This window comes from Chamaea fasciata, unplaced genomic scaffold, assembly GCF_029207755.1.
Source record: "Chamaea fasciata isolate MVZ Bird 193981 ecotype frontalis unplaced genomic scaffold, bChaFas1.0.hap1 SCAF_2, whole genome shotgun sequence".
In the NCBI taxonomy this organism is placed as follows: domain Eukaryota; kingdom Metazoa; phylum Chordata; class Aves; order Passeriformes; family Sylviidae; genus Chamaea; species Chamaea fasciata.
Window position 1 is genome coordinate 106450713 of NW_027094087.1, and position 17028 is coordinate 106467740.

The 17028-nt window shown below is 34.8% G+C and overlaps 1 protein-coding gene across 10 annotated transcripts in view; it reads right to left on the minus strand.

The window, feature by feature from the left end:
* Positions 1-17028, minus strand: part of DMD (dystrophin) — a 990047-nt gene that overhangs the window by 675452 nt on the left and 297567 nt on the right. For all 10 annotated transcript variants that reach the window (XM_066176982.1, XM_066176984.1, XM_066176989.1 and 7 more), the window contains one exon: positions 7429-7552. In XM_066176982.1, coding sequence (XP_066033079.1) covers positions 7429-7552 — 124 coding nt within the window. The remainder of the gene's footprint in view (positions 1-7428; positions 7553-17028) is intronic.

Consider the following 17028-nt stretch of genomic DNA (forward strand, 5'->3'; position numbering starts at 1 on the left):
GAGAGTCAAAGTCAAAGCCAAATAGAGAAACTGAGAGTCAGAACACAACAGAGCTGACAAAGGACACATATCACTATTTTACAGACACATAAAAGACATAGAAAGTAACAGCTCTTTGAAGCACAGTATTTCAGAAAGAAAATATTCATTCAACAGAAATCCCTTGTGGAAGAACAGATTTACTCATTTTCATGGTAAAAGAAAAATTTCACCACTCTCACCAAATCACAGGGATTCACAGCATTCTACAGTACCAAACCCATATAAAATTTGACTGCTTATGCTACTATTTTGTTTGATAACAAAATAACAACTGTGAAATGCATATATGAGACCACATGCAGCAGACAACCATATATGGGCCATTAAGAAGAAGAGTTAACTGCAGATTCAATACAGGCTTCTCATTATGAATTGTACTTAATACTCTTGATTCACTTTTCTGTACAAAAAATTGCTCACTAATGTTCAGGCCAGAAAGTAAGGCCTAGAAAAGGCAAGCTGCTAAAATTAGAAGATATAGTAGGAATCTAAATTTAAATATCATTTTGGGTCAGTAGTAATACTGGTGGAAAGTAAACTCATTTTAGATCTGAGAGCACATCAATGCTGTCTTGCAATTAAAACCATGAAGCCACTTCATTGATTTTAAACTAAATTAGTTGCATAACTTAGGTGCAATTTAGAAGCTCAAAGATGCAACAAGGGCCCAGAGTTAAGTTTGATGCCAAAAATGAAACAGACTATACATCTCGCAGAGATCCTGACCAACACCGTGTACCATAAATCAAGCCCCTCACTTTATTGCAACAGATACACCCACAAAGAGGGTATGTCCCCCCAAATCCTACACAATGTGTATGGAAACATAACACTTGGCCCTGGTTGCAGTTTCCCAGGTTGGCTGACCCCACAGGGCTTCCCCATCACCATTTATTTCCACAGCAAAGGTAGATGCTGCATGACTTCAAAAAGGTTTCTTAAACTGAAAAGAAAGCTCAAATAGGTGTCTAAGAATGCATTTAGTAAAATAACCTTATATAATTAAATTTAGAACTACTATCTTTCAACTAGATTGTTCCACCCATATGGAATGAATAAAAACACCTTTGAATAAACTCTCTTAATAAAAAACCTTTTAAAATGTGATGTTTAAAACTTCTTCAGTTTTACAAGAAGCCGCTCCCTGGAAGACTTTGTAGGTGAGGAGAAAAAGAAATTTGTGTGAGAAATTTTCAATTAATTCCAAACTTTTCCTCAGCCTACATACAACTGCTATTCATTTGTGCATACAGAAATTGTTAAACAGCAGGCTTTCTACCAAAATCTCCAAGATCCCTTTTAATAGTGTAACTAAAACAATTTTGGATAAATTAAATATATAAAGAAAATAAATTTAGAGAATAATGAAGCATTTTGTACTTTAGAAACACATCTTTAACAGATAACTAAATTGCCATTGAAATATTATGAAGTTTAATCCCAATAAGTTACAGATGACTGTATGAATTATCTCTCATTTTCATAGGTCAATAAAATCTTGTACCATTCCACAAAACAATTTAAATATTTCCCAAATTAAAAAAGTAAATTAACTCCCTGCAGAGTTCCAGAATCTCTTACAGAATCTTAAATAATAATACTCTGTCTATAATGCCAGGTATAATTAACATGAGAATAACTATTGAGAACTCAAAGGAATCATTAAAACCCTAAAATATACTGAAAATAATTCTACTCCGTCTGTAACACCAGGTGTGCAATTATCATGTGTATAACTGTAGTGAGCAGAAAAAAATCATAAAAAAGTTCATAAAATATGCTGAAACTTATCTTTTTAAAATATAAAAAATTATATGACATAAAAGCTTGTGGAAGTCAACCCTTCCCTGCCCAGCATATGCTGTGTGCAGGAAAACATGGAGAAATGTCCACCCTCTCCTGAAAGATTCAAATTCCCAGGTCCTGGTAGAAAATACAAGTAGTATTTGTGGAGTCCTTAAATAAACATAAAAGTTTTGCACATATCAAACTTTCTGTCAGCTATTTTTCTCCATTCATTTTTATGTAATTGGAATACATTATGCAAATGAATGTCTAACCCTGGTTACAGGAGGACAAACACACAAAGGAAGCACAGTGATAACCAAGGGAGGAGAGACAGAACTCTTGGTCCCTCATACAGAGACAAGTGATGTGACATGGGGAGAAAGGAGGAAATTCACTCCAGGTACTCAAAACACCGACCACATGTTCCTGCCATTAGTCTGTGCATTCTGCCAAATCTGCAAATTGTGTCTTGGGTTTTTAAGATCCTCACAAGAAATATTTCCATAACCCTGTGTCAAGTTCCTAGAAATGAATGGAGTAGTCCTGGAAACACCTCTCATTTATCTCTTTGGCTCTGTTTTCTTAATTTTCTTCTTTACTGAAGGGGACCATACTCTTGATCCAGGTTCATTTATGGCACAAGTAGAATGGGACAATTTTAAAGGGATTTATGAAGTTTTGAGACGTATTCTTTACATTGTAATAGACACTTTTTGACAATAGTGGCTAAGTCACTTCAAAATATCTCAAATACAAAACCTCCCCCCTTTTATTAAACTCTTTTTGCTTTCTGTAAGAGATTTTTCAGAAAAAATAATCCAAAAAATACCCCACCAATTATTGGAGGGAAAGGTTAACTTCACAGGCTTTTCTCCAAGCAGAGATTAATTCTCTTTTGGACTACTTTGCAACAGACAATGCAAACGCATTATATCCCAGTTCTAACTGAAAAACATTATAATTTCATCTTTAGCTAGCCAAAGGTGAAAGGGCTATTTTTACCAACCAAAACATTTTATTTGACCTTGAGATTTTAGTTGGTAGTTAATGACTTCATAACCTAGAAAATGCTGATGGCTGGAGAAATTTGAATGTTATTCATATATCAAATCAACATGCTTCTTTGAGAGCTCTGTGAAAGGATGCAGGGTAGTAGTACTCCCTGACCTCCTGTGATGGCAACCCATCACCCCTGAGGGCAGAGATGCCAACATTATCATCACCACCTCTGACAGTGATTCAGCTCTCAAATATCCACGCCCAACAAACCATGCCTGGAAAAGGTCACTAAAACAAAACAAACATACAAGAATAGGGCTTCTGAGAATGCCAAGAGAACAAATTTAATTGTCTAGGATATCTGACATTTTCCCTTACATCTGTTCCTTGTGTTTATCTTTGATCCTGAATTTCTAGGTGCTTCTTCTTGGCAAACCAAAACTCCTTTCAAGGATTTTTATTTCCAGTTTCTTGTTGGATAGTCTCAAATCTAATTTACTAAGTAGGATTTACTACCTGAAATTGTGGAGGCTTTTTGCACTTGAACCTTCATATATTTGAACTTGCAATACTGAAAACTCATTATTGCTTAGAAAAACATAGATGTCCTGAGTCATTCTTAGGTCTGATTTTAGTAAAATACACATCCTAAGTGTAGAATATTTATGGTGGGATGCAGTGTAACACTATTTACTACATTAATGTTTGGACGTCTCTATTACTTAGGAGTATGGCTGTTCAACAATGAAATTTCTATTCTTATGGCTTTGCAGTCTCCCTGCCCAGGTAAGGCAAATATCTTTCTTCTGTTTTAGGGAAGGGATATAAATACTTTTCTTCTCTCCAGATATAAGAATGGACTTTTTGCACATATCTTATGTATTCAAGCTACATAACACATCTGCCAAAGGCTAATTTCCTGCCAGGATCTGAAGCAGCTGGCTTAGGAAACAGAGTCACTGCATTTCATACAGCCTGCTCTTGGCTCTGTCTCCCCCAGGACTCCTCTGAGCTGGGATGGGAGCAAGCTTTTTGCACTTTGTGAATCACCGATGATGGCAAGAGATTTCCTTGTGGATTTCATTTCCAACATCTGTGTCCCTGTATGATGCAGCAGATGCACTTCCACTAAATCTTATCAAAGCGACCTCTCATCCATGAAAAATGATGGGCAGGAGGAAGTTGCCACATGAAAAAAAAAAAAAAACAAAACCCCAAACCAAAAAAAAACCCCCACCAACCTAAAACTAGTAATCTGTCTCCGAAAGAACAGCAGAAAAGAAACTCATCCAAAAAAGGCTCTAGGACTCAGAACTATGGTAGAGAATAAAGGACAGTTTTGACACCAGCCAAGCACAGGTATTCTGTGATAAACCAATTTGTGTTATCATATGGGCAAAAACACCTAAATGAAAAAGTAAGGGCAAGATGGGACTTCTGCACACATATGTAGATGGTCACATGCATGCATGTATGGGCACAGCACTGGGATATGACTGTGGATGTCAATGCTCATCCTGGTTTTGGCTGGGACACAGTGAATTTCTCCTTAGTAGCTGGGATAGTGCTGTGTTTTGGATTCATTATGAGAATAATATTGATAACACTCATGTTTTGGGTTTTCTAAGTTGTGTCTACCCTAAGTCAAGAACCTTTTTGTGGTGTATCTCATGGTCTGCCAGTGATACATAATTTAAAAAAAAAAAAAAAAAAAAAAAAAAAAAAAAAAAAAAAAAAGCTGGAAGGAACACAGCCAGGACAGATGATGCAAACTGGCCAGGTGAATATTCCAAACGATGGAACAACATGCTCAATTTACAACTAGGGGAGTTACCTGGAAGGGAACTTATTTGGGTTCAGGTAGGGGGTCAGACCTTGGTCAGCAGATGGTGAGCAATTGCACTGAACATCCCTTGCTTGTTTGCTGTTTTCTTTCTATTATCTGAATTATTATTTGCTATCATGATTATATTTTACTTTATTTCATTCAACTATTCTTATCTCAACCTACAAGTTTTACTTCTGGAGGTGGGGGGAAGTGAGCAGGTATGGTGCTTAGTTGCCAGCTGGGTTTAAAGCACATCAGTACAATAAAATCTATTTCAATTAACTCTCACATATGTTTTCCTTTCTGCATTTCATTCTCTTTTTATAGGCCTTCTACAACTTTCCTAGAGATTGTATAATATGTTAAAACACGCACTATCTTATTTTCCATTGATTTGAGGTTCACTTTGAGAGAACTAATAAATAAAAGTGTTAGCAAGCAGCAATGAAACTGTTTAAATCAATGAACTGAACAGTACTTTCTGCTTTGTCTCTCATTTTATGGATGGAGACAGAGACAAGAAAAGAAAAGTCAGGTCAGGACAAGTTTTAAGAACTGGCATTCAGAAAAAAATGATATTTTTCTTTACTTTTTTTAAAAAGTGCCTTCAAAGACTTGCGCTAACTGAAAACCATTCAATACACAATCTATGTAGCACTTGTCAAGTGCCATCTTTCAGAGTTCTCACTTTCAAATTAATTCATGTAATAGAATGTTTTCTCCCTTACAGCAACTAGAAACTTCTAAATGTAACTTGATTTTCTCTATAAAACGTTTATTTTAAAAGCAGTGACACTCTGTGATATTAAAACTGGTCTTGGTCCTTGAAAATATTTAAAATTTTAATGTCAATTTTTCTTATATCTATTTATAATTACTGGTTTGTCTCAACCTCTCTTGATCCAAACCAGATCCTTTTCTGCACTACCTTACTGAAAAAAAAAAAAATAGCTGGAAAATTGTTAACAATTCATTTATTAAATTTCCAAAGATATCAAAGGAACATCTGGAATATCTCCTGCTATCTTTAGTATCTGGAATTCAAACTTTAAATGCTCAAGCACTGGTCAAACTCCACACATCTTTCTCCAGTATTATGAGTGTTTTCACCAACTGAGATGAGACCTGGTTAAATGTGGCAGGTGGTGGCCTCCCAGCCCCAGAGTACTTCCTCAGCTCCAGCAAAGGCAAGGCACGAGCCAGAGGAATTCCAGCAGGGACCAAAGCAGGTCTGTGGGTCACCCACCTCCACCCCTTCACTTGCAGCTATCACCACCGCCTCAAAAGCAAAGAAAGGAAAGAAGGAGGAAGATGAACCATGTTCTTGGATCCTTTAATGCATTTACAGTCTCAGACACTATGAGGTAGAACCAATGGGAAACATGACAGTGAGGGTGGCCTGAGTAATTTGCAGGTCAAGATGAGATAATTTTCATCCTTGAAATAAATATGTTCCTCAAAATGTGAATATCTGAAGGGGTGATGTGTATTTTGGGGATTTTTTACTATTTCTTTCTTTTAAAGTTTAGATGGGAGCACTTGGAAAATTAACTGCATATCTATGAATGTATTAGATGAATACTATTAATTCAGTGTGGAAGCATGTGAACCCATCAAATCTACTCTGTGCATTTGATCCAGACAGCATATATATATGTATATTTATGTATATATTTCACATAACATGAAGTTGTGGTATGAATTAATTCAAGATATTCCATTGGAATGCATAATTTGCATAGTTAATTAATTTTAATTAATAACAGTAATAACAACATAAGTAACTAAAATTATTGCAAGAAACTTGGAATTTAACATGGAATTTTAAAATGTACATTTACAGGCATAAAATTCCATGTTACTCAATCTTATCATAGCTGACTTATGATGGAAAAGGAGAAAATGAGAAAAACCAGCAGCAAATTTGAATTCAATACAGTAATTTTGTTTCATCTCCTTGTGTTCAAGGAATATGTAGCAACATATTAAATGATGTTTAAATGATGTTCCGTAACATACTATGCCACTATCTTAGATATTTATAAAAAGCACCCCTTTCTCTTACTTGGAAAAGATGGGCATTGTTTCATTGATCTACCAAAAAAAAAAAAAAAAAAAAAAAAAAAAAAAAAAAGGAAGAAAATTTTTAACAGTTTAGTTTTCAAGGGGTAAATTCAGTCTGTGACACAGACACACAATCATAGCTTCTTCTAAAGCAGTGCAGAACCATTCACTTTGGCAGGAAAGAACAGATTTTGGTTCTGATATGGCACTACAATAGAGTAAAAAAACCCAAACTAATAAAAGCCCTGTGGAAACTGGTGATTGTCATATATATTTTACAGCTCTGTAAAAGGAAATTGATATAGATCTTCTCTGGCATCCACTCCAGTGACACTTTTCACATTCTTCAGTTTATGCATGTCTAACATCAAATTAAGCTGTCAGTATAGAATGATGTTGTATATTCAAGAAATTATATATAGCTTTTGGTATAACTTTACCTAAAACTTTAGTGCATCTAGAACACCTTAATTAAATATGAATATGTATGAACAAAAACACCAACAACAATCTATGTGTTCAGACAGCCTATGTAGTAATGTTGGTGCCAAAATCTGAAACTCATAGAAACAGCAAACGCTTCTAAATTCTTCTTGGACAATCAATGCTTGTCAATCTACACTTGAAACCATTTAAACTTGGACTCTGAAAGCACTTTGACAAGCTAATACAGACTGAGAGACATGTATATGAGTAGTTTCTCCTACATTGACTCTTTCTCTGAGGTCTGAGAGGTTCCCTTCTTTCCGAAAGACGGCAAACTCAGGGCTCTGCAGCACTGCCTCGGAGCGGGTCATCCAGCTGTGCAGCTCTGTGGTGTCTGAGTCAAACCTGAGAGACAGGAAAGCGCAACAAGACTTTCAGCTTCCACAGTTTCTGAAAACAGGACTGGCAGCAAACATGGTTGTTCAAACAAGTGAATAAACAGAAATTTCGATCAGCAAAAGACAGTTTTAAACTCCCTTATCTCATCAGACAGTTCATAAAACTATTCACTCTATAATTTAGAAACATAGAAATACTTTTTCATTTTTAAGACCTGATTTGACAGCTGAACAGATGCAATAATTTTCACAGTACATATTCTAATTTTTCAAGCTAATGTTTTTGGAAGATATGAAACAAATGTCTATCAGTGAAGAAAGAGTACCACAAGTCCTGTTGGTTGAGCTGAGGATGTAAGGCCTATCTGACCAACAAAATGCAGCCTTCAAACCTGTGAGATTGCTGTTCCAGCTTGTGATAATAATATTGTGAAGGAAATTCAAGCAGAAAGTTTGATGAAAGGAGCTTTTTCTGATTAGCTCAAATTGGTTGTAGAATGTAATCACTAATCAACAAGTAAAGTATAATCTTCCACAGTTAAAGCTTTAGAAACCAAAATTAAGATCCCCGCTCTCTACACTTAATTTATAACTAGATTTTACTCTGCATCCCTCTGTCAGAATTCTGGAGGCTGAGAATTTCAGGCTTTGTCTTCTAAAAGGCACTGACTCTCAAGCAAGAACTACATTTGACCTGAGGCCATGGAACAGGCTCCCAAAATTGAGTGATAGCACTGGGGTTGCGGGTGTGTAGTTTGAATGGAAGTGTGTGATATCACAGGATGCAAAATTTAGGATTTAAGGTTTTAATATATAGTAACATATGTAGAGCAAGATGGAGGATTTAGAGTGTTGGCTAAGTTCTTCTTTAACCTTCTTCTTCATGTGTTTGGATTTTTTTTGTACTTGGGTGAAAAGGTCTGCATTGCGGATCACAGGTGGTTGGTTATTTGGTTAAAAGTCTACATAATATAGTTGTCATCTCGTTATTGGATAATTAACAGTTAAAACACCTTGGAAAGAGCTAGAGGCAGAGCCATTTTCTACCTTGTCAGCTAGAACTCACAACTTGTGAGACTGTACTTTAGATAAGAATTAATAAACAACTGAGTCCGAACACGATAAACTGTGCCTCCCGTGCATTAATCCCGGCTCTAACAAGAAGAAAAGAAGATAAAAACCTCACAGCCCTCTTTACTACATTCTGGATTCTTTCTGATGAATATCCTTTAAAACTGATCCTAATTTGTGTTAACCACTCTTCAGGTGGTATCTCAAAATGCAGACATTTAAATTACTGATGTCTAGAAATTTCAACTTGTGATTCAGTATCTGCTGTAGTTTTTAAAACAAAAAGCTTCAGACAACATTTTTTCTCAATTGTGCCAATCTCTCTGATTGCATTTCTTTTTTGCACTCAGTGTTCTAATATTTATACCCCTTTTGCAGCTGCCTTTCCTTCTGCAGCAATACAGTGAACACAACAGAGCAGAAAGACCTGGGGGGGAAAAAAAACCCCAAGCTGTATTTTTCAGTTTGCTCTGTGACTATAGGTTGTATCATTTGCATACAACCAAAAATCTACTAAAACCAGTAACTTGAACAACAATTATAATCCTGGAAGAAATAAATTATTTTATAAAAATACACTTAATTTATACAAGGATTTATACTTCTAAAATACAAGGATATAAAGAAAAGCTCTGGGCTACATAAATCTACATATATAGAAATGAAAAATGAATACAAGAAAAAATCCCATGCTTGAGCTAACATTTATGCTTCCCTTTTTTTCCCTCTCCACTGCGATTTTTTGTATTCATAAATAATGAAAGCAAAAGAAAAAGAATCACACACCACCTTAATCTCAGTCCAATATTCTACATTCAAATTATAAACTCTAAAGAATAATTTTGATTAAAAAATTGCTGATAATACTAATTGAATACTCATTCAAGGAGAATAAATGTGACTTTGAAGTAATGGAAGGTGCAGAAAACTTCCATTTTATAAAGAACTACAAATTCTGAGGCAAAACATAAAATAAAATTCCCAGATGGTTCCAGGAATGTCTTTGCTGGTAACAGATTCTAATCCCTTAATATGAACTCCACAGTCAGTTGAGAGCTTCCTACTTCAGCTTTATTTCTGATCATTAAATCAACTGCAAATCTTGAAATAAAATGTTATCCTCTCTTCTAAAAATAATAACCGTATATTTGATGATCACAAAACACCAGACATCTGATAGCAATGAAGGTTACCAGTCCTCGAGTACTAAAGTTCCTTGACTGCAGGTAAAATTGTATGAGTTCTGGCATTTGTTCCATTGTGAAGCTGCAGGCAAGTAGAAATAATGAGACCAACTCTCTGAAAAATAGCCTGGTCTTACTCTGGTGCAGGATGAAAATTGACAGAAAAATGTTAATCAGAGTTTAATTCTTTAAAAAAAAAAAAAAAAAGGATTTAGCCCTTGCCTCTGCAACACCTGGAAGAGAAATAGGAGCATTTGGGACAGTTTTGACAGTAAAAAAAAAAAATAATTAGGAACGAGAGCCACCAGATGGTGGTAAGTATTAGACATAGATCTTTAAGCTTCCTTCCAACTGAAAGCATTCTATAATATATGATTCTCTGATATGACAAAGTTGATATCATGTAACAGACGGCTCTGTCACTTGCAGTTTCTTCTAGAGATAAACGTAATTTCAGAAACAAAGCCTCCTCTTCAAAAAAGGGCAATAGAAAGGAGCAGAAAACAACTAAAATAAACAGAAGTTAAGTCTAAGTAGTTTTTTGCAGTACATAAATATTTTAAGATAAATTTAAGATTTAAGATTTTAAGACTTTAAGATTTTACCTAGTGAGACAAAAAAAAAAAAATCACTTTGTCATGTTCATCTCATGTAAAAGGAGGAAACTGTTAGAAATGGCATTTAATCATTCTGCTTTAGTGATTGGATACTTCCTTTCGGAGCACAGCTGCAGGTAGGAATTATATTAGCTCGAGACTGATATCAAAGTATAAATAGAGTCTTTAAATCTCATTGGAACAAGAATACTTTAGACATAAAATAGTGCAAGACTGCCTTTCTGTCCCAACAAACTTCAACTCAGGTAGAATTTGTAAAAATAGATCAATGGAAGATACTAAACCAAAAATCACTTGAAAAATTACTCTAAACAACTTGTGATTTAACAAGTACTTTGGCATGCTCCCCACCTAAAAATTCCATTTGACCAAGAGGATTTATTCTTCATGCTTTTGTTTTCCACCTATTTTTTTCTAGTTTTTTTTTCTGCTGTTCCACAAGAAAAATACTATTTTTACTGGTCCCACAGCCCTCTCTTTACACGCCAGCACATGTCAGCTGAGTTCAAGTGGAGACTTGTTTGTATTGTAAAATACAAACAAATTAACTCTTGTTATTCAGTGATTTCCATAAGTTTTTTTATTAGATAGGGGACTTAGAGTAGGACAAGAGTCTACTACACTGATGGGTATTTGGGTTGCAAATTCCATGCAGAGAAAGAGAAAAATGTGAAGTAATTAAGTTTTGAAATGTCTCAAAGGTGAGGTTTATCACGTATTTAATAAAGAAAAGGAAAGCCAGAAGGAGTCAATTTTGAACAAATACATGGTGATCTAGTAAGAAACTTTGGAATGGAGATCTGAAGTGGACATATGCCTTAGGATGATCCAGAAAATCAATTTGTGGTGAATGTTCCATGAAAATGTTACCAGCATAGATTAAAAATATGAAGATTTTTTTAAATATGCTTTGAGTAAATAGATATACAAACAAATTCAGTATTGAACAAGTTCACATAGGAATACGAGGCGTGAAGTACCCTCCTGTCATGTGGTCAGCATGGTACATAATCTTTTCTCTAAACTGAATGAATTTCATCTTTAAACTACATTACTGTGCTACTGTTACCATGGGCAGACAGTGGTTTCAGTACTTCATTCTTTTAAAGACAGAAACTGCTTGACAATTTTGTTTGCTTATTCATTTCCATCCTTCTCCAAACAAAAATCACAGCGGGCCTGTCACCACTGTGAATCTTGGGTAGACATAAAACCATTTGCCTACACATTGAGTTGGCAGGGAATGATACAACTTTGATCCAAGAACCACTTTACTGAATTATTTCATTTCCATGTCTGGACTGAAATCCCCAGCTCGCCAGAGGTCCCTCTCAGCTTGTAGCTCTTCACTGCCTAGAACATATCAAAGAACAACTTTACAGTACATGGTGCCCATTGGAGGGATTATTCTGATCTAATTCCCTGCTGTCTCTTTTCCTCCTCTGTATTTGTAGTTGATGAGCCATTAGTTGACAAATAGAGTTGTTCTTATCTTCTAATTCAACCACAAATTTATCCAAACAAATATTTTTAATTTCCCATTGTTTTAGGTTTAGTTGTCAAATAATTTTATTTCCTTTTAGAATGACTCTTTGAGCCTCCCTCTACATTTGTGGTACTGTTAAATTTAGCCTCATCAACATTATGAGCAGTGCATTTCTGTAATGCATACCAAGGCATGAAAGGAAATACCAAATCAATCCCAAGCGTGTATCTCCAACAGAAATTTCACTAGTACCATCAGGTACAGAGCACTTTTAAACCCAAACATCACAGCCTGCAGCAAGTGCTGACTGGTACCACTACGACAAAATTGCAGGTAATTTCAGGTGCTAAATGTGAAGAATATAAATTCTGTTTATTTGTCACTAATGCATTTCTGATGTCACCAAAAGGATAAAGGAGAAATTGTTAGTAAGCAGTAAGAATTGCCCACGTATACAAACCTCAACTTATCCATTCTTCTTACAATCCAAATGAAAATGTTTAATAAATATTCCCCCTCTAAGCAGTAAAAAATTATTCTGTTGCATCTCAGTCGCTTCTTCCTTTCCTCTGGAATTGACTACAGACATAATGAAATCAAAAACCACCAGGAACATTGAAGACATGACTTTCTTCTCTTTGAATTTGCTACCTATCATTAGATAACAATACCAGAGCACAAGATGCACTTCTGCAAAAGAAGAAGGGTCAAACAACCCAATAGAGGGGCTGTAAATGTGCTAAGCAATAAACATTTAGACCTGACTAACATAATTCATTGCACAGAAATGGGATATATGAAACAATAGCTATCAAAAAGACCATTCTAAAGTCACTATAAGCTTTTTCTTTGATTTTTTTTTTCTACAAAAATACAAAATATTCTAAATAATGAAGGATTTCAATCCCAAGTATAATAATTTTCGAAAAAGTGAGGGCTTCTCTTTTTTCAAAAAGTTCATTTAACACTTGTTAAATGAAAAAAAAACACTAGATGGAGCAACTATCCTGTTTTAACACACCTTGCTTTTCAAAGGGCATCGAGTCTCTTTCAAATCTTCAGAATAACATTATACCAAAAATAATGTTATGACAAGTAGACTTTCCCTGGAAACCTTAGGAAGTATGTAAAAATTCACCAAATATGGTGAATTTACCTTATTCACCAAATTGTAAAGAAAGGTATCTTTGGTTGTTTTTGAAGCATATTAATATTACAAATATGTTTCAATTAAATATTAACCAGCTCTTACTTGTCTGCTATTTAAAAACTTAGCATGAAAAGAGTAGTTTTCAGATTTTTCTGATATGCAACTGATCTGTTTTCCCCAGAATATGTAAATACCATGAAAATAAATGTTATCTTGCATCCCTTTCTCCCATTTACAGGTTTTTTAAATACTATAACCTTAGCTGTTTTACATTTATCTCTAGCCCTAATGCCTAAAACATACTTTTCAAGATCTTATTAAACAGCTCCAAGTATTTCATCTTTCTCAGTTTCAAATTGATTCCTGTGGGAAAAGAAGCTTTTCTTTGACTAGTAACAGAACCTAACTCACCTGAGTTATTCTGACATTTTTAAGCATTAGTCCTGAAGCAGTTTTAGATTTTGGGGGAGGGAGAATGGAGGGAAAAGAAATAAGAAAAAAAAAAAATCTGGTTCTTATCTCTACTTTCCTCCACTAACGGCAAAAACTTGCTTTAAGAAGCAAGAAAAAACCAACAGCTTCCCTCTCCAGAATTCCTGCCACAGGAAATAATAGTAATGGAAATGTGACATTCAGTCGTCTAGATGTTATTGGTCTACAAGTCAAAATGCTTCTTCTTAATTTCTTCAGTTTAAACAGAGATTTTTATACTTTCAATCTTGATAAAACACTTGGCATGCTAGAAAGTTTGATGCTTCATTCTTAGCCATCCATTTTTTTCTCCTTGGTTTAGTAACTGGAAGCTGTGCTCTTACACAGTACACTAATACAGTATTCACTGAGTAGCCAAACTACTCTTCCTTCTTTTAGTAACTAGTATCTAAAATATTTAGTTCACAGAAAGCAAATCTGGTGCACAAATCTTTCCAAACCTGTGGCAGTGGGGCCTGATGAATTTATTTCATATTCCTTTACAGGAACTACACCAACTAAAGTCTGAGAACAGATGAAAGAAACTGGCAAAACCTGGGAGCATTGTTGACCACCTCCAAAAAGCCTCAACCCCAGCCTTTCCCTCCCAGGCCTAAAAATGGCAAGCAACAGCATGCAGTGTGTTGTACTGTGACTGCAGAAAGCAGCCAACACAATCTGGTTATTCATCTTTAGAAGGTTCTGAAGAGCCTTCAGTAATCGTTAGGGTTTGGTTTTTTTTTTTTTTTTAATCAAACCAAAACTGAAGAGTACAGAACCATCAACTAGTAGTCATTAAGTGCTCAGGGAAAATTTTGGTTGTAAAAACACATAATGCATAATGATGTAGGAGAGGTAGGTTGAGGACCCCCATTCTTTTAATTTATTTTAAAAAACTCAAAAGGCATGCAGCACTATGGGCTTTGTTTATCCTTGGGTGCAGCTACAACTGAATACAAACAAAAAAACCCTGAGAGATCTTGCGGCTAACATTGCACCCAGAAAATAAATGACTGGCTGTTTGGGAATACAATGATTTTTCTCCTATCAAAAAAAAGCATTGATCAAAAAGGTGTCTAGTCACCAGCGAAGAAAGATATTTTAACCGAGCACCCAAATTTTTAGATGAGCTTCCTTCTTCCATTATTATGCTGATATCTAGTATAAACTTTTATTTTCTTGTCTTTGAGAAAGACAACAGCATATTATAAAATGTGTTCATTTCCAAGACTGCATATTATAAAATGTGTTCGTTTCCAAGACCGCATTTTTACATATTCATTAAAAACCATCACAAAAACTGTTATTCTGAGCTGAAACTTCTTCCCCAAAGTTTACCTCAAAGTGTTTTTCTGAAGCTATTTATTGACTGGTCCTCTCACTGTAGAACACCCGCTTGGACTTCCTAGAGACTAAAGGTACACAAAATGTGGGGTTTGGTGTTTTCTCTGTTCAGTTAGAAATGCTAAAAAGATTATCTCAATGGAGAAACATTGCCTTTGAATAATATAACGATCATTCATCCTTCTGCACAGCTGTGGACATTTCCAACACTTACTTTGTACATTCCCAAATTGTAGGTCTGTTCACAGGAATAACAGTCACACCAGACAAGTACTGATGTGCTGGTGCAATTGCATTGTTAAAACAAATCCAGTAATTTTGGCATACAAGACAATAATTAGAGCATATTATAGTGTATTAAAAAATGAACTCCCTTTTTCCTTCTCAAAGTCAGATTTCTCTCCTAGCAGATCAAAATAAAAGTACAACTTGTGCAGAAATTAAAATTACTCTGATTTTAAATATCTAAAAGGAACCACAACTTATTCAATTATCTAAAGTCATACCAGGCAAAGAGTGAGAACTACAGAGTGTTCCATCTTGACTCTTATCCAAAAGTTAAACAGAAATTATATGGTGAATGCAATTATTTTAGATAGCATTAAAACAAATCAGAAAGCCTTGAAATTTAGTATGCATGGTAAAAAATCATTAACAGTCTGTAAATTTGGAAGCAAATTTACCAGTAATATACCTAAAAGCAATCCTACTCTCAAATTTGATAATATATCACATTTTCTGTACAAGGATCAATCAGGTTTATATATAAACTTGTTAGTTGCAGTGCTTTAGACAGACATCAGCTAAAGCACTGTAGTAACACATAATTATCAGTTTCTATAAACCAAGGTAGTTTGGAACAAAAACAACTCCTATAATCCAGCTAATTCCTGCCCTCAGGCAGTCTCCTTGCATGATGACTATGAATTCTGTATTCTGCTGTACCCTGCCAAGTTTACTTTCAGTATTAAGGCAAATGAAAAGAATATGAGCAAGAAGGAAAATATATGCTAACAGTAAATATACAGCAGTTGGAACTTCTATACCAGTTGGGCTCCAGTTTTACAATAGTGCATACAGCAACAATTTTCTTTAAAAATTAAAAAAATAGGTTTTAAAAAATCAGCCTACTTCACTTACTTTTAACCAAGATTATGCTTTCTTTTCTAACAGTAGTCTTACACTGTGATTCCTTATGAAGTAAGATCATTCCTAAAACTTTCAGTTCAGAAAAAAAAAAAGTAAGAAGTTTTAAAATACCAATTATTTAAATACTTTGAAACCGCAGGGAAACTTTCATTCTTAATTTTTCAATTTCAAAATAAAGCAGATCACTATTTTCATGATAGGGACCAAGCTACACTAAAGGTTTACTGTCATGTATTAGCCAACGGGGCCTCAGCCCTGTTTCACATCTTTGCACATTACTAGTGAAACATTAACAGGAATGCTAAGGCCTATAATTCCTGATAAGTAACAACACTGCCATCTAAAAATTCCTTCAATAAACTTAGGAATTGCAACTCTGTTGACAGTCATTGCTCTGCACCGTTTTGAGTGCTTGGGAATATATTAGCAAAATACAACTCTCATTTATGATTTAATGGTAACCTAGGATATGGGAAAAAACAGATTCCAAATGAGGACTTTGGACATGGATTAAATTCACTCAAATTTAGCTCACGAGCTTATTTAGAACAAGCAATTTCCATAGACATAGTTCCCCAATTTAACAAAAAGGGGGAGAATCACTCTTGCATCACATATAGAGCATTCCTAAATAATGATGCTAAATGAGAAACCTTACCTTTAGAATGGTTAAACACAGGTATGATGCCTATGTATAAAAAGTACCTATTATTTCAATAACATAAGACTTCAATTAAAAAGAAGTCAGATTTCTCCTATTCTTGCTATATTTCATTTCTATCAATAAGTGAAACACTATTTTAAAAGAAAATACTTGTCCTGGTAAACGCATTGAACTAAACAAAGATATTTTCTATAGAAATGAGACACTGAATGCAGTTTCACATCCTTTTCAGTCCTCAGATCTATTACCTTGGAATTCATATTTATCTGAATATCAAAAAACATTTCTAAAACAAAAATTGCAATGAATATTTGAAATCTACCTTCTTAGCGCCTCATTTAAAAACT